This window comes from Anomaloglossus baeobatrachus, chromosome 1 (assembly GCF_048569485.1).
Source record: "Anomaloglossus baeobatrachus isolate aAnoBae1 chromosome 1, aAnoBae1.hap1, whole genome shotgun sequence".
Classification (NCBI taxonomy): domain Eukaryota; kingdom Metazoa; phylum Chordata; class Amphibia; order Anura; family Aromobatidae; genus Anomaloglossus; species Anomaloglossus baeobatrachus.
Genome location: NC_134353.1, coordinates 255220936 through 255247839, shown reverse-complemented (window position 1 = coordinate 255247839; position 26904 = coordinate 255220936). Strand labels below are relative to the sequence as shown.

The following is a 26904-nucleotide window of genomic DNA, read 5'->3' as shown; positions in this document are numbered from 1 at the left end:
GAGCCGAAGGACGCAGGTAAGATCTGTTCATCGTTCCCGGGGTGTCACACACTGCGATGTGTGCTACCCCGGGTACGATGAACAACCTGACGTTCGATTAATGAGGAATGAACGACGTGCATGCAATGAACGTTTTACCGTTCATTCGCAATCGCACGTAGCTGTTACACACTACAATGTACCTTACGATGCCGGATGTGCGTTACTTACGACGTGACCCCGCCGACACATCGTAAGATATATTGTAGTGTGTAAAGCGGGCTTTACTCTGTTTGCCAATTAATTTATTTTCTATTTTGATAGATTGGACTGAATCTGTTGATGAACGCAATACCAAGTGTGTATTTACTTCAATTGTTTTCTTTTTAATGGGGCAAAAGAAAAGTGATTTGAATTTGTGCTTTGTTTGTTTATTTTGTTTTCAAAATTTTTAAAAACTTTTTTTTTGCTTTCTACAGTATTTAATAGTTCCCTTAGGGGACTTGCAACTTCAATCATCCGATTGCTTGTGATATATGGAGCTGTGCATCAGCACTGCTATGTGTAGCTAAAATCATGATCTGCACAGGCTGGCCTTCACAGGAGATTCGTAATGACAGGCATGGGGGTCATCAGCGGACAACTCATCAGCATGACAAGTCTTCGATAAGCACACTGAATGAAGTGGCCCTCTGCCAGTGCATGTTAAATGTAGTTGTCACAGATTGACTGTGGCATTAACAGGTTAGCAGCCATGGGTGGAGCCATCATGTTATCAGCACATGATGGTTGATTAAATATGACATACATGTACTTCATATGTCGTGAAGGAGTTAAGGATGCAGTCAATTTTCATGTTTGCATTTTCATTGTTTGCTCTCCTTTTTTAAAGAGCTATAACTTATGTATTTTTTCATATACATATGTTGGCTTGTAATTTTGCAGAACAAGTTGTAGTTTTCAAAGGCACCACACTTTTACCATAGACTATATAGTAAAATGGAAAAAAAATCCATTTGTGCTGAAATGGTAATGAAAATGCAAATCTGACATAGTTTTATGGTTTAATTTCTTACAGCATTAGTTTTCCAGTAAAAACAAAATGACATTTTCAGGTCAATTTTCAGGTCAGAGTTTTCAGGTCAATCTCATTACAGTTATTTTTATTCTTAAGTAGCTTACAACAAAACTTCAGAAAAGAAAAAGAAAGGTTTTTTTATTGCTATTTTCCTAGACCTAAAATTTGGGCCATATTTGACATTCATTTTGCCCTAGGCATTTTAAATGTTGACGCAAATACTATTAAATAAGATTAAAACTGTCCATTCTCCTTAGATAGTGGTTATGACCGCCACATACATATGGGGTCCCAGGTAGATGATTGTTGGGAGAGGTAAGAATCTGAAATGTCCAATTTCAGACTGCAGATTCTTTTATTCTCTAAGAGATAAGCCACTGCCAAAAATGTCTCACAGTGGTTCTCTCATACTCTGCATAGGAAGCACACCTCTGTATGGGAAAATTTGTTGAGATAGCCAATGAAATAATGATTGGCCAAGCCATTGTTCAACCCACAGTCATCTGAAGTGTATGGGCTTTAGTGAAACACTTGTTGAGCTCACATAAATGGCCTCTTTCAGACGGCTGTATTTTCAGTTTTTGTGTTGTCTATGTGTGCAATGGGAAGCACACTAACCCTATAATATAATGATCTAGTGTAAAATGTGAGAAATTAAATGCTTACTAATTGATCATTAATACAGAACCAAAACCACCGTCAAAACATAAATATATTTCCAAAATCACCATTTGTACATGAATACAACACCAGAACCACCATCAGTACATTAATACAACACCAGAAACATCAGAACATGAATACATCCCCAAGCTTAGGACACCAATCAATTGCAATGTCAAGCCAGCACTGCCGTATAACTGTATTGCATGACCCTCCAACTCTATGTATGTCCTTAACAATGGTTAGGAGTCAATGGGATTTGTTGTTTTTGTTACCAGTCATCATCAGGTTGTACAGAATACAGACATGGTACTGATTAGAAGCAGTCAAAAGAACTATTAAACATTTAAACAGAAACTGAGCAGATTGGTTGGGAACCAGGTCCTGTGATGCTCACTGAACTGCAAATGGCCTCTTAGGGTAAGTTCACACAGTGCGTTTTTCGCTGCGTTTTTGCGCAGTTTTCGGGTGCGTTTTTGCTCAGAAAACTGCATGACTTTGCTTCCCCAGCAAAGTCTGTAAGTTTTCATTTTTGCTGTCTGCACACAGCGTTTTTTTCAGCTGCGTTTTTGTGGTGCCACAAAAACGCAGCATGTCAATTATTCCCGCGTTTTTCACTGCGCTTTTCATCCATTGAGTGCAATGGGATGTTGAAAGACGCAATGAGAAACGCAAATAGCTGCGTTTTGGTGCATTTCTAAGACCAAAAACGCAGCTATAAACGCAGGAGGTGGGTAGTAAAGTGACATGTACAGGAAGAGGATTCCTTCTGTCAGTAAATACAGAAGCATGAATCCTCCCGGTACCGTCACTGCCGCTTCCACCTCCGGTCCTGTGCATGTATGCTGCCGTGCGGCGCCATGTTCGGGCGGGAGGTGGAAGCGGCTGCGAAAACAAAAGTGAACAGTAGAAAAAAAAAAAAATTCATACTCACCTGTCTGCAGACTCCCGGTGCCATGCCCGCTCCCATCTCCTCTCACGGTATCGCCACCCCCGTTCCGGCTGTGTGCAGACGGCCGGGACACCTCCGATAGATGCATGACCTGGCGATGGATCACCTGATGCAGTCACCTGACGCATCAGGTGATCGTAAGTATCGCGGTGACGCGGGCGCCCGGCCGGTTTAACCTATCAGCGAATGCGTCAGGAGACTTCATCCCTGATTACCGGCAGCTGCTGCAGCGATCGGACAGGATCAGACTCCCGCCCCATCGCTCCAGGAGCTGCCGGTAATCAGCACATAAGTGAGTATTTTTTTTTTTGTTTTTTTTTTGCACCGATGCATCTGCTGATTGTATAAACGGCTTTTATACAATCAGCTGATATGTGATGTGCTTCAGCCCCTAGAACCTGACACATCATCTGATCGCTTTGCCTTCCAGCAAATCCATCAGATGATATTGGATCCGGATTGGACGGCGCGGGACCCTTGACCCAGGATTACTGCAGAGGGGGGTTCTTTATTTCAAAAAAGATGGAGTCACTAATTGTGTTGTGTTTTATTTCTAATAAAAAATATTTTTCTGTGTGTTGTGGTTTTTTTTTTATCTTTACTAGAAATTCATGGTGGCCATGTCTAATATTGGCGTGACACCATGAATTTCGGGCTTAGGGCCAGCTAATAATATACAGCAATCCCTAACCCCATTATTACCCAGCGAGCCACCCGGCATCAGGGCAGCTGGAAGAGTTGGATACAGCGCCAGAAGATGGCGCTTCTGTGAAAGCGCCATTTTCTGGGGTGGCTGCAGGACTGCAATTCACAGTGGGGGTGCCCAGAAAGCATGGGCACCCTGCACTGTAGATTCCAATTCCCAGCTGCCTAGTTGTACCCGGCTGGACTCAAAAATTGGGCGAAGCCTACGTCATTTTTTTTTTTTAAATTATTTCATGAAATTCATGAAATAATTAAAAAAAAAAGGGCTTCTCTATATTTTTGGTTCCCAGCCGGGTACAAATAGGTAGCTCGGGTTGGGGGCAGCCTGTACCTGCCTGCTGTACCCGGCTAGCATACAAAAATATGGCGAAGCCCACGTCATTTTTTGGGGGGCAAAAAACTCCTGCATTCAGTCCTGGATGGAGGATGCTGAGCCTTGTAGTTCTGCAGCTGCTGTCTGCTCTCCTGCATACACTATTGGATGGAGTATGCTGAGCCTTGTAGTTCTGCTCCCTCTGCCTCTCCCTCCAGCATACAGTCCTGTATGGAGCATGCTGAGCCTTGTAGTTCTGCAGCTGACTGCTCTATTGCATACACTAGTGGAGAATGAAGAACATATTGAAGAAGGAAATGACATCAGACCTTTTTTTTTTTTTTTTCAACAATCTTTAATGGCATTGTTCAATGATAAAAAACGCATAAAGACGCAGTGAGCAAAAACGCAGCAAAAAACGCACCAAATCGCGGCAAAACGCGTGCGTTTTTTGCCGCGTTTTTTTTGCCGCGGGTGCGTTTTTGTGCGTTTTTTGCCGCAAAAAACGCACAAAACCGCAGCGTCAAAAAAACGCAGTGTGCGAACCTAGCCTTAGAAGTGCACAGCTCAACAGACATGCGTGCACAGAAAACATATATTGCATCCATACTTTTCTGTGTGTATGCATTGCTGTCTCATGAGCTCTACATTTCTAGGAGATCTTTTCAGTAGAAGTACCAAAAAAATGTAAATTCACCATTGTTAGCATGTATAAAACAAAAAGTGAAATCTAGAGATATATATATATATATATATATATATATAAAATCTAATTATTTTCAATAGACAAAAAAATGCTTAGAATAACTAACACATTATTTTTATTATTTATTTCATTATTTTACTATGACTAAGAACAAGTCATGTGTTTGAGACGCATAATATGGAGGCTGTGTTCCTCCCTGTGTTCTGACTTCATCCATGCTTTTAACAAGAATGAAATAAATGCACTTTTAATCCTATTTCTCCATGGCGTGTTGCTGAATCCTCTTTTCTGGAATAGTACTAGGTATGTGGTACAAACAAACTTTTAATTCAATATCTCCATTGACGTGTTGCTAGATCCTGCTTACCTGTTACAGATCTACCTCATACCTTGTCAGTGCACCGCCTTTGAATAGCTTTCATCCATTGAATAATGGTGAGCTGAAATAAATCTCTTTATCAATTACTACTATTGCAGTATTCGCCACAATAATGAACCTAATGCAAGTCAATGGGTAACCTGAGCATTTTTCTGGATGATTTCCTAGAAAAATGCTCGGGTTCCCCACTGACTTGCATTAGGTTTGTTATTCGTCTTGAATAGAGATGAGCGGTGTTCGAAACAAACTGTTTGCCAATCTCAAACTCAACCTCTTTTAAGGCCCCGTCACACTAAGCAACATCGCTAGCAACATCGCTGGTAACGAACAACTTTTGTGACGTTGCTAGCGATGTTGCTGTGTGTGACATCCAGCAACAACCTGGCCCCTGCTGTGAGGTCGTTGGTTGTTGCTGAATGTCCTGGGCCATTATTTAGTTGTTGCTGTCCTGCTGTGAAGCACAGATCGCTGTGTGTGACAGCGAGACAGCAACAACTAATGTGCAGTGAGCAGGAGCCGGCTTCTGCTGAGGCTGGTAACTAATGTAAACATCGGGTAACCAAGAAGCCCTGTCCTTGGTTACCCGATATTTACCTTTGATACCAGACTCCTCCGCTCTCACTGCCAGTGCCGGCTCCTGCTCTGTGCACATGTAGCTGCAGCACACATCAGGTAATTAACCCGATGTGTGCTGTAACTAGGAGAGCAAGGAGCCAGCGCTCAGTGTGCGCTGCTCCCTGCTCTGTGCACATTTAGCTGCAGCACACATCGGGTTAATTAACCTGATGTGTGCTGTAACTAGGAGACTGGGGGCTGGTCACTGGTTGCTGGTGAGCTCACCAGCAACTCGTGTAGCCACGCTCCAGCGATCCCTGCCAGGTCAGGTTGCTGGTGGGATCGCTGGAGCGTCGCAGTGTGACAGCTCACCAGCAACCTCCTAGCAACTTACCAGCGATCCCTATCGTTGTTGGGATCGCTGGTAAGTTGCTTAGTGTGACTGGACCTTTAGGCCTTCGACACACTCACGTGAAAATCACGCACGTGCCGAGAGACAAGTATTTCCCCTGCGTGTTGTAAGGTAAGTACGTGTCTCTGTTACATGCGGGCCACGTGTGTTCTCCGCATGCTATCCGTGATAACATACGGAGAACAGGTTATTTACATACTCACGTGGTCCTTCCTGCTGTCCGTGGTGCTGATCTGCGGTCTCCAGCCCTGCCGTCTCCCCGCTGCTGCTGCTTCTGGCCGCAGTGAAGTGAATATTAAATGAGAATAATGAGCAGCGGTCGGCAGCAAGTGGCAGCAGCGGCAGAGACAGGAGGGTTGGAGAAGGTGAGTTAAGGTTTTTTTTTTCTCTGACATGTGTGTTTTTTCTGGCGCATGTCACACGGGACCGCATCCACACTACACCCGTGTGGTACGGGTGCGGGCCGTGTGACACCCGTGCTGCCGGAGAAAACACTGACATGTCAGCGTTTAGAAAAACGCACACAAGTACAAATGCACACGGACACACGTTACGTGCGGTTTTACGTGTGTGTGCCTGCTACAATAGGGTAGCATTGATGAACGTGTCTCCGTGCCACCGGTACGTGCAAAAAATGGCAAACACGTACCGGCGGCACGGATGTGTGTCGCACGCCTTAGGTGATGTTCTAGTCGTTCAATGAACGCGAGCTATTAGCTTCAAGTTCGATAGTTCGAGGTTACGTTCGATAACGGTTCGATCACTGGCTTTTCAGAGTAATATTGTCATTCAATGTTAATACAGTGGATTCTTGGTTAACGAGAACAATCCGTTCTGGGAGTGTGCTTGTTAACCAAGTTACTCATTCAGCAAAGCAAGATTTCCCATTGCAAATCATTGCAATGCAGACAATTCGTTCCACAACTTGTTAAACGTCCCATCCTGGTCCCCTATTGTGCCATTCCAAACCTGCACAACACACACAAATACGTACAAACACATACAAACACGTACAAACGCGTACAAATGCGTACAAACACACATAAACACACACACATATTATGCTCACCTTACCTTCCGTTCCATCACCAGCCTCCTCGGACTTGCAGTTCGTCAGTACAGGATGTGTATTGGGTAACCATGTGACTGATGCCCCGGAGCCTGCGCGTCCAGTGCGCTGACATCAAAGGCAGGAGCCGCTTGCCTCTGATTGGCCAGTGCGCTGCCTTTGAGTAGCATCTGACAGAGGAAGTTCCTCCCTCATCGCAATGGTTACCCGATACACATAGTTCGCCACTATAGGATGTATATCGGGTAACCATCGCGACAAGGGAGGAACTTCCTCTGTCAGATGCTACTCAAAGGCATCGCGCTGCCAATCAGAGGCAAGTGGCTCCTGCCTTTGACATCAGCGCGTTGGCAGCGGAAGCTCCGGGGAATCGGTAGCATGGTTACCCACCCGATACACATCTTGTACCCGCAAACTGCAAGTCCCAGGAGGCCGGCGATGGAACGGAAGGTAAGGTGAGCATAATATGTGTGTATGCGTTCGTGTTTGTGCATGTTTGTATGTGTTTGTGTTTGCCTGCCATTGTTTTCAATGGTGTTCGAAGGTGTTCGAAAGTGTTCGACGAACATTCGTCGAACGTTCGACGAACACACCCGCCATTCGACGAAACAAACTCAAACACTAGGGTGGTGGCTCATTTCTAGTCTTGAATTCTGGAATAGTACTAGATATTCGGTATGAATAATCCAAACCCCAATATCTTACTATTTGCCTATCACTATTAAATACACTTGTTTCACAATTATCTTGACATTTAAACAAGCTACCAATCACTTGTTGAATAAGCAAAATGCTTGTTTATCAGGTGAACGCACACAAAATTATTGTTTTCCGTAATGCATTGTCTTGTTTAAACAGGACATGTACTGCCGAGTACTATAGCAGTGTATGTGTGCACTAAGTGATCTACTATAGATTGCTCACTGCGCATCAATTATTATCTGTTTAAAAATCTTTCAAACAAATGCCAATCGGTAAATGGCAGTTGTATTGTGTTACCAAATGGACCATGTAAATGTTCCTTACAGCACCAATCCAGTGCTTTCTTTTTGATAGCATACTGGAGTGGTGCTGTAAATCTAAGTCCTCTGACCCCGATCCTATACTCACTGTCCGGTGACTTTGTCCTTTATTACCACTGCTCCTGTCGGTCAGCGATTTGCTACCTGCCAGTAGCTCCTGTGTTTCATGGAGTGTACTGGAGGTCCCAACTCAATGCAAGTTTTTGAGAGCATCATTCTCTCCTTCTTCTGTTTACCATAGACTTCTGATGAAGGTTTGTGACATCCGTCCAGTCAAAAGTTACAGGCACAAGATGGAGCCACAGGACCGATGTAGCACCAGAAAATAATGAAAATGCCAGATGGCGAGTATGAGATAGAAGGGAAGGGGCCTTAGATTTATAGCACCACTCAAGCGCTAATAAAAAAACAAAAATGCTGGAATGATGTTTTAGGTTTTATCTTTCTATGTAGATTAAAGTATATTTGTACACATTATCTGTGATTAGTATCTCATGTGTTAAATATCAAAAATATGTCAGAAAATTTGTAATGATTTACAATACGGTAGCATTCACTATATCCAATATAAGGTTGAACATGTGTATATAATTTGTCTCAGTCTAAAAAATTATGTAGATTTTTTTCCAACAGATATATTTTTGTAAGAGAACAGTTGTACCATTCATGTTTTTTCTTGAGAACAGCCATCGAATAAGCATCCATAACACAAGGAGAAAAAGTAAGTGAACCTAACTGTTAAAAGATTTCCATTGAGGAGATAAAATTATTATGTGTTTTGCCCAATAAGTAATGACATACAAAGTCTGGTGACTGACAAAGCAGTTAACCTCAAGAAATATTACTTTGTAATGTAAACACATTTCTGAAGACCTCAGAAGATGTACAGTTGAAACTACAAGTTTACAGACACTATCTAAAAAGACACATATACATGTATTCTCACTATCTGACATTCTCTCTTCTTTTCATTATTCTGGCATTTGGCAAATATAAATAATTGTGATTCCTAATTGACCTAAAACGGGAAATGTTTATTCTGATTTCATGTCAGTTAGTGAGAAAAACATGCAGATGTGTCTTTTTATATAGTGTATGTAAACCTCTGGTTTCAACTGTATAATAAAGTTGCATTAAATTGAGTGAGGCTACAAAGCTAAAGACCCAGGTTAAAATCACTCCTCAATTAAAGGGGTCATCCAGTTCTAAGACAACATAAAAAAAGCTTATACTCACCTGTGGTGTGTGGTTCCAGACGTATAACTAATAACTAATTAACAGAAAGTGAGCAGCACTCACTTCATGTTGATTACTCATACATCTGAAAGAGTGGTGCTCATAACACTGGGACCGCACCTGGAGCAGAGGTGAGTGTAAGATTATATATTTTAATGGGGGAAAACAAGGCGAATGAGAAGGCGTTGTTCTACTAGTGGACAATGGGTGGGTTTACACTGAGCAATCCTAGGCTTCAAACAACCAAAAATTGGCTACATAGTTGCCAATCGATAGTCATTTAACATCCTATTTAGGGAGTCAGATTGTATTTCCCATGCACACAGAGCAATTAGTAATAGATCTTTTTGTGCGCAGAGGCAGTCATTGTTCCTATCTGCATAGGACAATCATTTACCAAGAACTATCATTTTTAAGCAAACAAAAAGATTATTTCATCCTATTAGTGAGCATTTTTCTCATTGTTCAAGGAATGAGCAACCTGTCAATACTGCTGCATGATTATTGGGAATGAGTGTTCTAAAAAACACCTGTTTACAATAATCATGCAGTGTAAGTGTACCCTACACATGGAGAAAATTCTGGACTGTTGCTACTCTCCCAAGGATTAGGTAATATTGTTAAGAACACTTAACCCCTTCATGACCATGGACGGAAAGATCCGTCATGTTGCACTGGGCCTTAATGACCAAGGACGGATCTTTTCGTCATGGCGTAATCGCGGCACCGGAGCCTCCGGTGACTGCGAAAAGTTAGCATAAACCGCATATTCGGGGAGGAGGGGACCAGTACCTGACTCCAGGAGGGGTGGTGCCTCCTCCCCGGACCTACGGAGGCTGTGATTGGCTGACGAACGCCGCTCAACCAATCACAGCCACTGTAATGTTCCAGCCACTTAAAGTGACTGAAACATTGAAATCCAGCCCTGGCCAGTGCAGCTATAGCACTGGCCATTGGCTGGAGCTGGGTGACCTCACTGGATCACCCTCCCCCAGCTCCAGTAGCTCTGATTGGAGAGATCGGCCTTGTGACCGCTGTCTCCAATCACAGTGGACCTGTTGCCGGTGACCGCCCCATCAGCTTCACTTCCCGTTCCCTGCAGCACGCCACAGTGAGTGTACACAGTGCAATGGCAGGGCGACAAGCTCCGGTCCCATGCTGTTATGTGACCGGAGCATGGGACCCGGAAGTTGCCGCGCTGCCATTGCACTGTATGAAACCGGCCTCCCGATCCGCCGCCGCCGCTGCCCTCCGCGATCTGCCACCCGCACCCCCACCCCTCGTATCTGCTGCCCGCACCCTCACCCCCACAACTCCCGATCCGCTGCTGCCCTCCGCGATCTGCTGCCCGGCCCCTTTCCCTTGTGATTGGCTGCTCGTTCCCTCACCTCCGTGATGTGCTGCCAGCCCCCTCCACTCGAGATCGGCTGCCCGCTTCCTCCTCCGTTATGTGCTGCCCGGCCCCGCCCCCTCTCCGTTATGTGCTGCCCGGCCCCGCCCCCTCTCCTCCGTTATGTGCTGCCCGGCACCGCCCCCTCTCTTCCGTTATGTGCTGCGCGCCCCCTCTCCGTTATGTGCTGCCTGTCCCCTCCCCTCCGTTATATGCTGCGCGCCCCCTCTCCTCTGTTATGTGCTGCCCGCTCCCCCCCCACCTCTCACCCCCATGATCGGCTACTCGCCCCCTCCCCTGTCACCCCCGTGATGTGTGCTCCCTCCCCTGCACCCCCGTGATGTGCGCTCCCTACCCTGTCACCCCCGTGATGTGCGCTCCCTCCCCTGTCACCCCCGTGATGTGCGCTCCCTCCCCTGTCACCCCCGTGATGTGCGCTCCCTCACCTGTCACCGCCGTGATGTGCGCTCCCTCACCTGTCACCGCCGTGATGTGCGCTCCCTCACCTGTCACCGCCGTGATGTGCGCTCCCTCACCTGTCACTGCCGTGATGTGCGCCCCCTCCCCTGTCACCGCCGTGATGTGCGCTCCCTCCCCTGTCACCCCCGTGATGTGCGCTCCCTCCCCTGTCACCCCCGTGATGTGCGCTCCCTCCCCTGTCACCCCCGTGATGTGCGCTCCCTCACCTGTCACCCCCGTGATGTGCGCTCCCTCACCTGTCACCCCGTGATCTGTGCTCCCTCACCTGTCACCCCCGTGATGTGCGCTCCCTCCCCTGTCACCCCCGTGATGTGCGCTCCCTCCCCTGTCACCCTCGTGATGTGCGCTCCCTCCCCTGTCACCCCCGTGATGTGCGCTCCCTCCCCTGTCACCCCCGTGATGTGCGCTCCCTCCCCTGTCACCCCCGTGATGTGCGCTCCCTCACCTGTCACCCCCGTGATGTGCGCTCCCTCACCTGTCACCCCGTGATCTGTGCTCCCTCACCTGTCACCCCCGTGATGTGCGCTCCCTCCCCTGTCACCCCCGTGATCTGTGCTCCCTCACCTGTCACCCCCGTGATCTGCTGTCCGCTCTCCCTCACCTCTCACCCCCGTGATCTGTGCTCTGCTCACCTGTCTCCTCCGTGATCTGCGCTGCGCTCCCTCCCCCATCTCTCACCCTCCCCGATCTGCTGCCTCCTTCATCTCCTGTGATCCAGCTGCCTAGATCCATCCTGTAGGGTAACTATCCCCAATCTCACCTCCCACTCCCCTTCCCACCCATCCCCCCCATACCCCCCTCCCACTCCCCTTCACACCCATCCCCCCATCCCCCCCTCCCCCCATCCTCTGCCGCTCCTGCATCCACTGCGCCCTCTCCCATCCGCCCCCACCCTATCCCAGCCGCCGTCTCACAATCACAGATGCTCCCTTTATATGCCGCTGCCCCCCCATCTGCCGCCGCCCCATCTGCCGCCCCCCCCCATCTGCCGCTGTTTTTTTTTTCTATGCCATGGGTGTCTAGTTTCCAAAATGGGGTCACATGTGGGGGAGCTCCACTCTTTCGGCACCTCAGGGGGTCTCCAAACACAGCATGAAATACGCTAATTATCCCAGACAATTTTGCGTTTGAAACGTCAAATGACGCTCCTTGCCTTCCGAGCCCTGCTGTGCGCCCAAACATTTTATTTCCACCACATATGAGGTGTCTGTGTACTCAGGAGAAATTGCACAATACATTTTATGGTGCAATTTTTCCTGATACCCTTGTGAAAAAAAAAGCTACCTGGTTGAAGTAACAATTTTGTGTTAAAAATGTTTTTTTTTATTTTCACGGCTCAACTCTATTAATTTTTGTGAAGCCCCCAGAGGCTCAAAGGGCTCAATAAACATCTAGATAAATTCCATGAGGGGTCTAGTTTCCAAAATGGGGTCACATGTGGGGGAGCTCCACTGTTTCGGCACCTCAGGGGCTCTCCAAACGCAACATGGTGCGGCTAACGATTCCAGCTAATTTTCTGTTCAAAAAAGTCAAATGGCGCTCCTTCCCTTCCGAGTCCTGCCGTGCGCCCAAACAGTGGTTTTTCGCCACATATGAGGTATCTGCGTGCTCAGTAGAAATTGCCCAACAAATTTTTGGGGTTCATTTGATCCTGCTACCCTTGTGAATATGCAATATTTGAGGCTAAATTAACATTTTTGTTGCAAAAAGTAAAATGTTCATTTTTTCCTTCCACATTGCTTTAGTTACTGTGAAGCACCTGAAGGGTTAATAACCTTCTTGAATGTGGTTTTGAGTAGCCTGAGGGGTGCCGTTTTAGGAATGGTGTCACTTTTGGGTGTTTTGTGTCATGTAGACCTTTCAAAATCGCTTCAAATGTGATGTGGTCCCTAAAAAAGTGGCTTTGTAAATTTTGTTGTAAAAATCAGAAATTGCTCATAAACTTTGAACCCCTATAACTTCCTTAAATTTTTTTTTTTTTCCCAAAATTGTTCTGATGTAAAGTAGACATGTGGGAAATGTTATTTATTAATTATTTTGTGTCATATGTCTCATTGGTTTTAGAGCATAAAAATTCAAAGTTTGAAAATTACAAAATTTTCAAAATTTTCGCGAAATTTCCGTTTTTTTCACAAAGAAACGCAAAAAATATCGGCCTAAATTTACCACTAACATGAAGCCCAATATGTCACGAAAAAACAATCTCAGAATCACCGGGATCCGCTGAAGCGTTCCAGAGTTATAACCTCATAAAGTGACACTGGTCAGAATTGCAAAAAATGGCCTGGTCTTTAGGGTCAAAATAGGCTTGGGGCTGAAGGGGTTAAAGAGCAAAAAAAAGCTTTTTAAGAGGTGGGAAAGAACCCACGGTCAACAATAAAAGACATACAGAAGACTCCAAAAGCTGCAAAGAATTATGTTTACGTGTACAGGATAAAAAAAGACTAAACAAAAACAGTCTTTATAAAACACCACAAAGGAGGTTACGGCTATCGATAGAAAACCAATGTAGCTGTCATGAGTGTATCTTGTTCGGGGGAGAGCCCGGGTGAATCTAGTGTCAGAAGGTCACAGGTCAACTGCTGTTATTTAATAACATTGCCTTCCTTGTGGTGCTGTAAGGGTTAAGCACCCTTTCCTGCTGTAGCTGCCAATCTCAGGTGTGGCTCTTTGGGATCACTCCCCTTCCCTATTTAAGTCATGTGATCTGATCACATGATGCCTGTGATAGAAACTGAATCCTCATTTCTATGTGGTCCACTTTAGAAGGAGCGAGCTTTGGAAGAAGTCTGTCATGTTGTGTGCAGTAGTGGTGTTTGCTGCACTGAAGGCGCCTGGAGTGTCTTTACCTTAAATGTCTATTTCTCCTGTTTGTATTCCTTCCCTTGTGTTTTTGTATTGTAGTGGTGAGTCTAGTGAACTCGTTGTTCTGCTCAATAGGCTTGGTAAGTATAGGGCCAGCTGAGGGAATAAGGTATCCTGCTCGTGACAGGTTGAAACAACCTATATAGGGACGCAAGGGAGCTCAGGAGTCATTTTGAGGTGAGTTCAGGAGGTGTCCCCTCACCCCTCTCCCTAGCGGCAGGGACCTCCATTGTATTGTGACCACTGTGTCCCCTGTGAGTTGTAGCATCTTGTGGGGATTTACCAGGTACTAGGTAAATCCCGCTAGTCATGTGCATGAGAGCAGCACATCTGTAGTTTCCGTAAGACAACCTTCTGAGGAAATATTCTATGGATAAATTAGGCAAAAGTGAAACTTTTTATCACAAATACAGAATACTATTGGGGAAAAAGTACTGTTTACAAACAATAACAGGCAATCCTAACTGCAAAGCATGATGAAGGAGACATCATGGTTTGTCATGGTTTGGAACTGCTTTTCTGTAGTCCATGTGATTGTTGAGGGAACAATGATCTTAAAAGTTAATAACATTTTTTTATAGAAGAATGTAAGGACAGTAATTCATGATCTCCAGCTCAAGAAAATTTGGGTAATACTGCAAAACAATGACCCAAAGGACACACGTAAATCAATTAAAGAACAGATGAAAACAGATTTGTGTTTTTGAACTGCCATATCTGAGTCCTGATCTCAACCCTATTGAGATGTTATAACCTGTCCCAAAGAAGATTTGCATGAAAGGTTTCCTATAAATAATAAATAACTCTGAAGTTTCTTCTAAATGTATTGGAAATCTTATTTGAAGAGCTACAAAAAATGTTTGTTGAAGGTGATTGTTGCTAAGATGATCCTCCTGGTTATGAAATATAGAAGCTCACTTACCTTTTTCCCTACAGGAAATTCCAAACGTTTCACTAACTTTCTCTTGCCACTGTATACATGTAATCCATCATCTGCTAGGAAAATGGCCCTCATCAAAGTAACTGTATGTGTCATGTCGGTAAAAGGTTACATAGTCGGTATCTATCTCTAACAGCAGTGGACAGAGTTGAATTCTAATTGTTGCTGTTAACCATTTAGAATTTCTGATAGGGACATTTCATTGTACACCAGCTTCCAGTGATCTATTATGTTTCAATTGGGTACCACTGTATTACCAATGAAGGCCCCCTGTTGCATTATATTTTTACTTCCATGAAGACCAGCCACACACTGAGCTTCATACGAGTCCATGATTCTACCCAAAGTAATATTGTGGTATTGCAATATATAGAAAAACATCACAGGTTCAAATCACCTAAGAGGACAAAAAAATAAGTAAAAAAAAATATATTTTTTTTAAATATAAAATAAATTAAAAAAAATTAAAACACCTCCCTTTCCCCCTCTAAAAATGATTCCAGTATAGTAGCTGGTAAAATGAATGATGTCATTGAAAACTACAACTTGCCCCAAAAAAACAACAACAAGCCCTCCCTCATATGACAGATTAGAAGATTAGGAAAAAAAATACGTATTATCAGAACATCATTGCGTTAGGAAGGAGCTAAGTTAGGTTTTGGAGTTACAAACATTTAAATTATTTTTAATTAAATTTAAATTTTTCATGTCAATATCTGTATTAAAAAATTCCAGTCTTGCGTATTGCAAGCTGCTCAATGAAGTTATTTATTAGTCAATCCATCTGTTTTTTACAGACTTTCATTTCTTATAATACACAAAGACTTATAACACCTCTATACACAGCTAATAACACAGGATTCGGTAATCACAATACATGATATGACAGCTCATATTCTCCCTTTCCTGTACAATGACTTATAACATCTTTATACACAGGAGATAAACCACAGGATCCATTAATCACAATACATGATGTCAAAGCTCCCCTCCCCTCCTGTACAATGACTAATAACACCCCTATACAGAAAATATCACAGGATCCACCATTCATGATAGGTGATATCACAGATCACTTCCTCCTCCCCCTGTACGTTGACTGATAACACCTATACAGTAGATAACACAGTATCCACCATTCACAGTAGGTGATATCACATCTCACCTCTGCCTCCCCTCTGTACAATGACTGATAATGTCTCTATATATAGTTGAGTCAAGATCCACATTTCACAATAGGTGATATCTCAGCTTATCTCCTCCTGTAAAATGACTAATAACACATATAAATACAAGATAACAAAAGATCCACATTCACAAGAGGTGATTTCACAGCTCAGCTCCTGCTCCTTTTGTACAATAGCTAATACCATCTCATTAAAAAATAGGTAACACAGGATTCAGCAATCACGTTTTTGCAACCTGGACTTACTTGCAGAAAGTTTAGTTGATCTCACTAAAGTCTCCTGCCACCATTTCACATTAAGCTTGGACTGATGAAGCAGTTTGTGAAAGCTCTACCCAAAGAAGGAAAGACTTAAGAACTTGTATACCAAGTTCAGGGACTGTCTGTAGCAAAACTGAAGGAAGGCATTTTTGTGGGATATTCGGAAACTCATGAAGGACGACATGTTTGAAATACAAAAATTAAAGCTGTTGAGAAAAGGGTTTGGGATTCTTTTAAAGAAGTCATTAAGAAATTTCTAGGTAACAACAAATATCCAAAATGTATGTCCATTGTGGAGAACATGCTGAAACGACTCAATGCCTTGGGTTGTCTGATGAATTTGAACTTACATTTTTTACATTCCCATTTGACCTACTTTCCTGAAAACCTTGGTTCTGTTAGCGAAGAACAAGGAGAAAGATATCATAAGGCTATCAAGGAGATGGAACGACGATACCAAGGTAGATGTAATGTGAACATGGGCTACTGCTGGATACTTCACAGAGAAGATCCGCAGGCCTTCTATAAGAGAAAAGGTATCAAGGGAAGCTTTGAGGAGAAAACCAAAAACTCACAAGAATTAATTTCCAATAAAGTTGCAGAATGAAGTTCAATACATTTTTTAATATAATACTGTCTACAGTTTTGGCTACAATAAAGATTTTTCTTGTTCTTTTCGCTTGTACGTAATTTCACATGTTGTGTGCAAAATCCATACGTGATGGTTAATAAGAGATGTATTTTTTAAATCAGGGCATAAGAAAAGATAAGAATCAGTCTTGGATTTGAAACAATTTTTATAAACGCAAATTTTGCATACCTGTGTAATTGCAAAACTCATAGGAAAACGTTATAAAAAGTTCAGGACCCTAAATAGGGATTAAGAGACTAGTCATGAGTAAGCACTACCATGCTCAGGTGGTCGGTACTCATAATGAGCAGTCAGAAGCTCAAAAAAGGCTCGACTCATGTACTGAGTATAATGGAAGTCAATGGAGGACTCGAGCATTTTACTCCGTACACGAGTCAAGCCCGTCCGAGTGTCTGTCTGCTCATTACAAGAACCGAGAACCCGAGCATTGTAGTGCTTGCTCATCACTAATTAAAGCTGGGTTCACACTAAACGACAGCGACAACGACGTCGCTGTTACGTCACCATTTTCTGTGACGTAACAGCGACCTTGTAAGTCGCTGTTATGATCGCTGCTTAGCTGTCAAACACAGCAGAAGCAGCGATCATAACGTCGCTGTGCTACATGTGCAGAGAGCAGGGAGCCGCGCTTAGCGCTGGCTCCTTGCTTTCCTGCAGCACACATCGGGTTAATTAACCCGATGTGTGCTGCAGCTACATGTCACAGTTCAGAGAGCAGGGAGCCGCGCGCACTGCTTAGCGCTGGCTCCTTGCTCTCCTTGCTACAGTATACATCGGGTTAATTACCCGATGCATACTGCAGCCACATGTCACAGTGCAGGAGCCGGCACTGGCAGCAAGAGCGGAGGCCGGTAACCAGTGTAAACATCGGGTAACCAGGGAAAGGTCTTCCCTTGGTTACCCGATGTTTACGCTGGTTACAGCTTACCGCAGCTGCCAGTGCCGGCTCCTGCTCGCTTCATTTCGTCGCTCTCTCGCTGTCACACACAGCGATGTGTGTGTCACAGCGGGAGAGTGACGACCAAAAAATGAAGCTGGACATTCAGCAACGACCGGCGACCTCACAGCAGGGGCCAGGTCGTTGCTGAATGTCACACACAGCGACAGCGACGGGACGTCGCTGCAACGTCACAGAAAATGGTGACGTAGCAGCGACGTCGTTGTCGTCGTCGCTGTGTGTGACACCAGCTTAAGACCCATGTATGACATGCCAGATTTCAGTAAATGTACTCAAAAGTCTCACACTGTAGTTACAGCATTGTAAATTATTTAATAGTAGACAGTTGTATTTTCCTATATATCATATGTATGCATACCAATTGGTGTGAAGACCAACTTACTTTTTTGTGGCTCTTCAGTACTGATGGGGTTACAAAAGCTTTGTCACACAGATCACACTTGTACTTCTTATGGCCATCATGTACAACTTGTATATGGACATTTAGTGTGTCTTTCCTCTTAAATGTAGCATCACAGTGATCACACTTAAATGTACGTTCACCTTGGAAAAATAAACCGTAAAAATTAACTAATTATTACCAACACAGTACTGGGAAAAACATTGTTCAGCATGAGATGGGTTCAGTTTTTCACTGTCACTAAATGTAGCTATGAAATAAGATGAAATAAGGACATATAAGTCAGAATGATAAGTAAAGTCTGTACACTATCTTATCTCATTGTTGTTATCTAGAGTATATCACAATTTCCTAGCCCTAGACCTGTGTCCACATGTCTGTTAAATAGTGATGGGCGAACCCCCCGATGTTCGGGATCGGGAGCCTCGCCCGAACTTTTTGTAAAGTCCGTGTTTGAAGTCGGAGATAATACGAACTTGTGTTCGAACCCCGGACTTGGACTTTTGCAGTTATTGGATGGGGTGAGTGGCTGTAAAATAAAGAATTTAGTTAATAATAAACATTGTCATTATACATACAGGTCCCACGACGCGTCCTTCAGACCCGCTCAGCCGCTATCTCCCTGTCGCTTCTACTTCCGGGTTCGATCATTAACTTCTAGGGGTATTCACTGTACTGCTCATCAGTTGGCAGACTTCGGCCATGTTCGCAGTGACCTCAGGGTTCACCAAAGTCCATGGTTTAGCCATGGACTCAATTGAACTTTGACTATCACTGTCAGTGTCAGCCTGCTTCTTGCTCTGTAGAGACACTTGTCTGAACAGAGCGATGAAGCAGAGCTGACATTGCTCTCCCTGTGGACTATGTCGGACTAAGGATTTTTTTATAATAAAGATAGAGTCTCTAATTTTTTTTTATTTATTTCTAATAAAAAATGTTTATATTATCTATGTGTTGCTCTTTTTTTACTGTTTACTAGAAATTCATGGTGGCCATCTCTAATTTGGCGTGACACCATGAATTTCAGGCTTCGTACCAGCTGAGAATACAAAGCTGGTATTAACACCTTTATTACCAAGCATGCCACCACCATCAGGGCTGCTGGATGAGCTGTGTAAAGCACCTGGAAATGGCACTAAGAAACAATTTCCAGGGGTGACTGCAGGCTGCGGTTTTTAGCACGGAGGGCCCAGAACACTTGGGCCTTACCACGCTGAAAATCCCAGCCCCCAGCTGCCTGGTTTTACCTGACTGGCGGTCAAAATATGGCAGGAGCCCACGCATTTTATTTTTTTAATTATTTTTTTAAATAATAAAAAAAAAAAATGAATGGGCTTCCCTGTATTTTGATTGCCAGCCAAGGTAAAGCCAGGCAGATGGGGGTGGCAGCTTTTTCTGTGCCATGCATTCAGAAGCACGATCACATCGAAGACAGGTACATGCTGCACCGCTGGTGACACTACATTGAATAGCATCTTAGTACGCACCTGCGGGTGTGCTAACATGCTAAGAGGGTGGACTAGTTGGGGGATATAACGCCTTTGGGACTAGTGCAAAAGATAAAAGATCTTTAGAAATACTTTTTCTTTATCTATGCTAGTGTATACAGGCATCAATTAGAAATATGCACCCAGAACTGCTCATGGTTCTGTGTGCATATTGCACCTGACAAATTCACTTTAAGCGGTATATGTCTGTTTAGTCTGTATCCATGAATAAGATTTAACGACTTGTTATCTGTTGAAAGGTGTTGGGTCACTAACCTCGTGTTTCTGTGGACACCTGTACTGCTGAATTTTAAAAAAAATTGCTATAAAGAAGGTTTTTTATACATCTTGGACTGCAGACCACTGGATTTGCTTCTATACTTGAATCTTTTTTTAATCTCCATTTGCTGCTGTGTTACGCATTACATTGCTGCTGATCCTTTCAAATTATTCTACTACAAGCCTGTACATGCTCAATATGAATATTACTACTTTTATATATTAGTACATTTAGTATTTCACTTTAGTCTACTGTCACACAATCAGTCACTTGCCATTTACTTATTCTTGTTGTGCTGAATTTCTGGCATTTGCTTTAATTGTTAATTATCACCTAAAAAACTCTCTTAAAAATATTTCTATAACATGTCAGCAGAATGATAGTACTTAGTATTCTTTAGCTTTGTGATCTAGCTAATAACTGATCTGTTTTGAAACAAAATAGGATAATTTGCAATAATTTAACAGATCAAGATCTGTTTAAGATCTATGGAGCAGAAGAACTTGGGAAAAGTAACCACATGTACCTTAATGGAGGACAGATGGGTGATAGTGTCCAATTGGAAAAATATGTCTGTTCTCTGTTTGTGATGTGTCCTATGGAGGATTTGTTTTGTGTTGGAGATAGAAGACATCTTCTTTTCCTTCATCATCAGTGGAGCCAACATAATAAATGTGTGGTTTGCCTAGACTATATAGGATGTTTATAGGTCTATTCATCAAGACTTCTTCTTGATCTCACCAGGATATAAATAAGATGTCTTCCTGTGTTATTATTAGGAATCTATTGAAAACTATAATATTTTACATGCTTTCTTTTTTTTTTTAAGTCTACAAGCAAATGCGTTGCTCAATATGAACTTTAACTGAGACTTTAATATTTACTGTCATGCAAAAATAGGGTTTGACTGCAAGCTATCAGGACTACAAAGAGTTCTTACAACGGAAGACAGCTGAGATATTAACATCATACGTTTACGTTTTGCAGTACATGAGTAGTACTCAAGAAGCAGCTACATTTTATGAAATCATGGTACGCTCAATCCAAATGATTGATAAAATATTTAATAATAGACAACATAGAGGAAGACACATCTCTGCAGGGCAATGTACTGAATAACAATACAGGAAGACAAAGGAACAACTGATTGTAGAATATTTTAAATATATGCACTTATTTGAAAATAGGCCATTGCCTTAAAAAATCCCATTGTATATGATGAGGATTTCTTATATTGGTCAGAGTATATTCTCACAAAAAGCAACTCTCCATCTCTATCTCGAGCATTTGTGCATAAAAAAAGATTAACAGATAAGTATAGGACCATTTATGTTACCAGGAATGTTCTAAAAGTTTTAAAATGGATACAGAGGTTCTAAAATACTGTCCTATGAAATTATATCATATTTTACTAATATAACATGTATTAGTTTTAGTAATGACTGAAGTAGTTGACTGAAAGTCTAAGACTGCCAAGGGGAATAAAGTTAATTTCCTCCCGGCAGCAGGGCTTTCAGTACAAGTGCTGCAGGTTCAGAATGCCATTAATCTGCAGATTAAATCTGCATGTAAATAGTGTTTTTTACATGACAGGATTTCCTGTAACCAGAACCTATTATGCATTTTCTGTTGATGCCTTAGCAATCAGGCCTTAACTTTACATCATTGGTTAACGCAAAATTAAAAATTAAAATGTTGCTGAATCTGCCTTTCATTTGTTTCCTGAACCCAATGCATTAGTCAAATAAACAAGCAAGTAGTAAAGTGTGTTGCTAATTCAGATATTGCCAAATAGGAATAACGTTTGGAACACCATTCTAAGTCCGAACTGGGTGCAAAAACCTAAAAAAACATCACTATGGGGAGATAAGGTATGCACACCAGTGACTATGTAAGGGGAATACATGAAATAGCAGAAACTGCTGTGTGAATACTGACTTGAAAAATCCAATAGCTATATGCAAGAGTGAATATGTGAAAAATGGAATCTGCATTACTGCCATGAACATATGAATCAAGAGAAATTTAGCTACTGAATTTATCAATGCAATAGAGCCCCAACACTACGCCAAAGTATTTCTCTACGTTGGGGTCCCTAGCTTGTGTGTGTCCTCTCATGCAGTTAAAAAACTTACCGTGTATGGGAAGCTGAGACCCAGGCTATTTATGCGTATGATATGGATTGGCAATAGGTGTGGTTGGGGAGGGTTCACAAACGAAAAAATACTAACAAATAGGAATAACGTTTGGAACACCATTGTTGCTGAATCTGCCTTTCATTTGTTTCCTGAACCCAATGTATTAGTCAAATAAACAAGCAAGTAGTAAAGTGTGTTGCTAATTCAGATATTGCCAAATAGGAATAACGTTTGGAACACCATTCTAAGTCCGAACTGAGTGCAAAAACCTAAAAAACATTACTATGGGGAGAAAAGGTATGCACACCAGTGACTATGTAAGGGGAATACATGAAATAGCAGAAACTGCTGTGTGAACACTGACTTGAAAATTTTTTTTTTTGTTCCAAACGTTATTCCTATTTGTTAGTATTTTTTCGTTTGTGAACCCTCCCCAACCACACCTATTGCCAATCCATATCATACGCATAAATAGCCTGGGTCTCAGCTTCCCATACACGGTAAGTTTTTTAACTGCATGAGAGGACACACACAAGCTAGGGACTCCAACGTAGAGAAATACTTTGGCGTAGTGTTGGGGCTCTATTGCATTGATCAATTCAGTAGCTAAATTTCTCTTGATTCATATGTTCATGGCAGTAATGCAGATTCCATTTTTCACATTTTCACTCTTGCATATAGCTATTGGATTTTTCAAGTCAGTATTCACACAGCAGTTTCTGCTATTTCATGTACTCCCCTTACATAGTCACTGGTGTGCATACCTTATCTCCCCATAATTCAGATATTGCTACAGCTAGAGAAAAGACTTCCCATCCAATGACCACTGCTATGAAACCTGCCTTCTGAGCTGTGCCTCATCTAAGGCCTCTTTCACACGTTTGTGAAAAACCACGCACATTTTTCACGGACGTGTCAGAGGTGCGTTTTGCCCTCCGTGAGCCATTTTTATGGGCTACGTGCGATGCTGGAGAAAAACGGACATGTTGACGTGTGGAGCACATGGACACACGTATTCTCCACACGGTCCATGGCAGAACACACACGTGAGCGCAGACCCATTGATTTTAATGGGTCTACGTGTGCCCGTGTCTCCTGTACGTGAGGAAAAGGACCAAACACGTACCGGAGACACGGACGTGTGAAAGAGGCTTAAAGCTGTGTGAGGTCCATCACACAGATAGGGAAGCACCTGGTTATTTTCTCATAACTGTAAAGTGGACTTGGATATAAGGCAACCTATTTGTAGAAAAAAAGCCGTATAGAACATATAGCAAAGTGGAAGTAGAGGTTTTATTAAACTGCAGCCACATTTTAGGATTCTACTTCTATTTACATTTGAAATTCTTCAGTGTGAATTTAGCTCAGACCTCCAATTTCTCACCTTATAAAATCAATAAACTATTGTGATGTGCTAGGAAACTCATCAATTGGCTGCACTTCACAAAACGAACTGGACAAACATAAATAGACAAATAGAACATAAACATCTCCCGGTACTGCGAAATCATGGTTTTGTCCAAGCCGGTCACTTACAGTACTTCCATTACCCTCAAGATCTGTTTGCTCAGGAAAGATAAGGAAGGATGCATTTGTGTAGCTTGTTTTAGAGTTACTATGTAAGTAATTCACCTTTCAATTATGAAAAGTGTATTTCTAATAATTAATTAAGGATTAATTAAGGATTTCAATTAATTAAGGATTTTTGTTTTTCATTTTTTCCTTCCCTTCTTCCAAGAGCCGCAACTTTATTTATCTGTCAATGTAATGAGGGCTTGCTTTTTGCGGGACGATTTGTAGTTTTGAACAACATCATTCGTTAAACCTCATATTGTACTGGAGAATGGCAGAAAAAAATCCAAATGCAGTGAAATTGCAAAAAAAATGCCATTCCACAATTTTTTTTTTATTTACCATGTTTAATAGATGGTAAAATTGACCCTGCATTATGATTCCCCAGGAGAGTACAAGTTTGTAAATACCAAATATGTATAGTCTTTCTTTCTTTTATCTAAGTGATGAGAAAAAATTCAGAAGTTTGTAAAAAAAAAAAAAGAATTGCGCTTTTCCTATACCTGTAGTGTTCTCATTGTGCAGGATCTGGGTTTGTGTGATGACTTATTTTTTGTGTCTTGAGCTGATGAATTTCATTATACCATTTTTGGGTAGGTGCAATGTTTTGATGCGGAAACCAAAAAAAAGTAATTCTGTTATTTTTATTTATTTTTTTCTCTCTATGCCCTTTACACATCAGATTAATTTATTTTATATTTTGATAGATCAGGAATTTCTGAAAGGGGTGATACCAAATATATGTATTTTTTTAATTGTTTATTTTCAATGGGGTAAAAGAAAATTCGAATGATTTGAACTTATAGGGTTTTTTCATATTTTTATACTCTTTTATATTACATTTTTTATTTATTTCACTAGTCCCCTAAGGGGACATTATGACTCTACAATCCAATCTCTTCTGCTGACCAGAGTGTTACTTCAGCACCGATCTGGTCAGCAGAAATGCTGTTCTCCTGTGAATGTCGACGCTCTGCCAGCATTCACAGAAACAGGGGTGTAATGACCGCGGTCACAGAGGTCGCCGTCGCGACCAGGCCCAGCAGTTTAGGGGCCAGGCGCCTGCTCTGTAGATCAGCAGCCAGCTCCTCTCTGTGAGAGAGGAGCTGTGCTGTTCTGTGGCAGACTACGCGGCCAATATTTATGGCCCTTGAGTCAGGGGGTCTGGTGTCAACGGCAGAGGCAGCGGGCCCCCCCTCACCTGCCATCGCACACAGCAATGATCAAGCATCGAGTGGCACGCTCCGCTCCATGCTTCATCATTCTCCCCCTGTGCCTGCGCTGAGCACGATGACGTCACTTCTGTGCGACTGCTGTGCTGAGGCATACAGAGTGGAGGATGGGAGAACGCTGACACTGACTGGACTAGCGGGGAAACGAGGAGAGAGGTGAGAACGGAGCAGTGGTCAAACGAGGAGAGGTGAGTACTTGTGTGAAGCCCCTCCAGTATTGTGTCGGTGCATTACCTTCAGGGACTCCACTGGCTCAGTCTGGTCACAGGTAGGAAACCTTCTTGTAGGATTGTCGTGACGCCACTCTCAGAATTGCGGTCAGTGCGGCCGCCACTGCAGGTTAAGGGACGCCTGGGGCTGATGGTGGGTGCAGTTAGTTGTAATAGCCTCCTGAGAGTGAGGCAAGCCCCAGGGCCCTGTGTAGGTGTGTAGAACCACAAGGCGCAGAATAACTCCACACAATCAGGATGTCTTTCAGGGGTTTTACTCACAGTTGATGGCAGGGTGAGTAACCCGGGCGTAGCTGGGATGAACCAGGCTGGAACCAGGTATCCTTCAGGCTGACTGATGATGGTGACTACCGACTCGCCTTCCTTAGCCCTTGGTGGTTTGGGGTAACCCCGACTTTTAGTCCCTATGGGGGTCACCCAGGGAAGTTGCTGAAGCCTCTCTCCCCTTCGTTTGGTTGCCGTTTGCTTGTCGCCTGGACCAGATCACTCCAGCTGCTTGCCTCCTGTGAACTATGGGCCCTAACTGTGGCTACGTGGCTGCGGCTTTTGGGTGTTGTGGTGTGGGCTTTGAGGGCCCCACACCGGCAGGTTTAGCGAGGAAAGGTAGATCTATCCCCGCTCCGGGATCTGCCGCCCGTTTGGGCCTGGTACTCCCTAGCAGTCTCCGTACTTCCCACTCCGTGCTCTCTCTTTAGCTGAAGATGGATTTCGGGTAGCACTCCTAGGTGACCGTTCTCCCCCGTCGGTAGCCACTGCGCGGGCGCTGTTAGACTGCAACAGCCCCAGGGGTCTGCTCTTCTCTGAGCTCCCTGGACTCTGCACTAAACCGGCTCACTGCTCCTCCTCTCCAGTTCTTGCCTACGCCACCTAGCAACCAGGCTCTCCACCACACCCCTTGAGTGGAGATGGAGGCTTTTGGCCCCCTCCACTATTCCAGTGGAGGTGAAGGCTTTGCCCCCTCCTGGGATCCCCAGGGGTCCTCTCAAAGGTACATGTGTGAGACCTGATCACTATGCGCCTGTGTAGTCACACCTCGGTCAGCCTTCTGGATTACCTGTATTGTACTGTCCCCAGCATGGGTGCAGTACTCAGTGGTGCCTGACCAGGTCAGGGGCGCCACATTTGTTTTTATTTTTTTAAATCAGTGAGTACACGGTGGCCAAAGGCCTAGGGGGCTGCATTATACAAGGAGATCTTTGGGGGTGCATTATACATGGAGGTCTATTGGGCTGCATTATACATGGAGGCCTATGAGGCTGCATTATACATGGAGGTCTATGGGGTTGCATAATGCAATATGAGGGACACCTTATACATGGACTATAGGGGTGCATTATACATGGAGGACAATGGGGCTGCATAATGCAATATGAAGGACACCTTACACATAAACTATAGGGGTGAATTATACATGGAAGGCTATGGGGCTACATAATACAATATGAAGGACACCTTATACATGGACTATAGGAATGCATTATAGATGGAGAAGTATGGGGCTGCATAATACAATATGTATGTCTATTGGGTTGCATTATAATAAATATAGGACTATGGGGGCTGCATTATAATATATGGAGGACAATGGAGGCTACCTTATACATGGACTATGCGGATGCATTATAAAACATGGAGGACTATGGGGGTACATTATAATATATGAGTGGTTATGTGGGACCCTTTATACTATATGGAAGGTTACGTGGGGCCATTATTGTATTTGGAGAACTATATATGAGGGGAGACAAAGATACAAGCATGGGA

General features: G+C 43.4%; 1 protein-coding gene across 1 annotated transcript in view; it reads right to left on the bottom strand.

Annotated features, from left to right (window-relative positions):
- PRDM5 (PR/SET domain 5) overlaps positions 1–26904 on the bottom strand; it is a 373869-nt gene that overhangs the window by 169912 nt on the left and 177053 nt on the right. The window contains exon 13 of the mRNA XM_075336363.1: positions 18184–18344. Within this exon, the coding sequence (XP_075192478.1) occupies positions 18184–18344 (161 nt within the window). The remainder of the gene's footprint in view (positions 1–18183; positions 18345–26904) is intronic.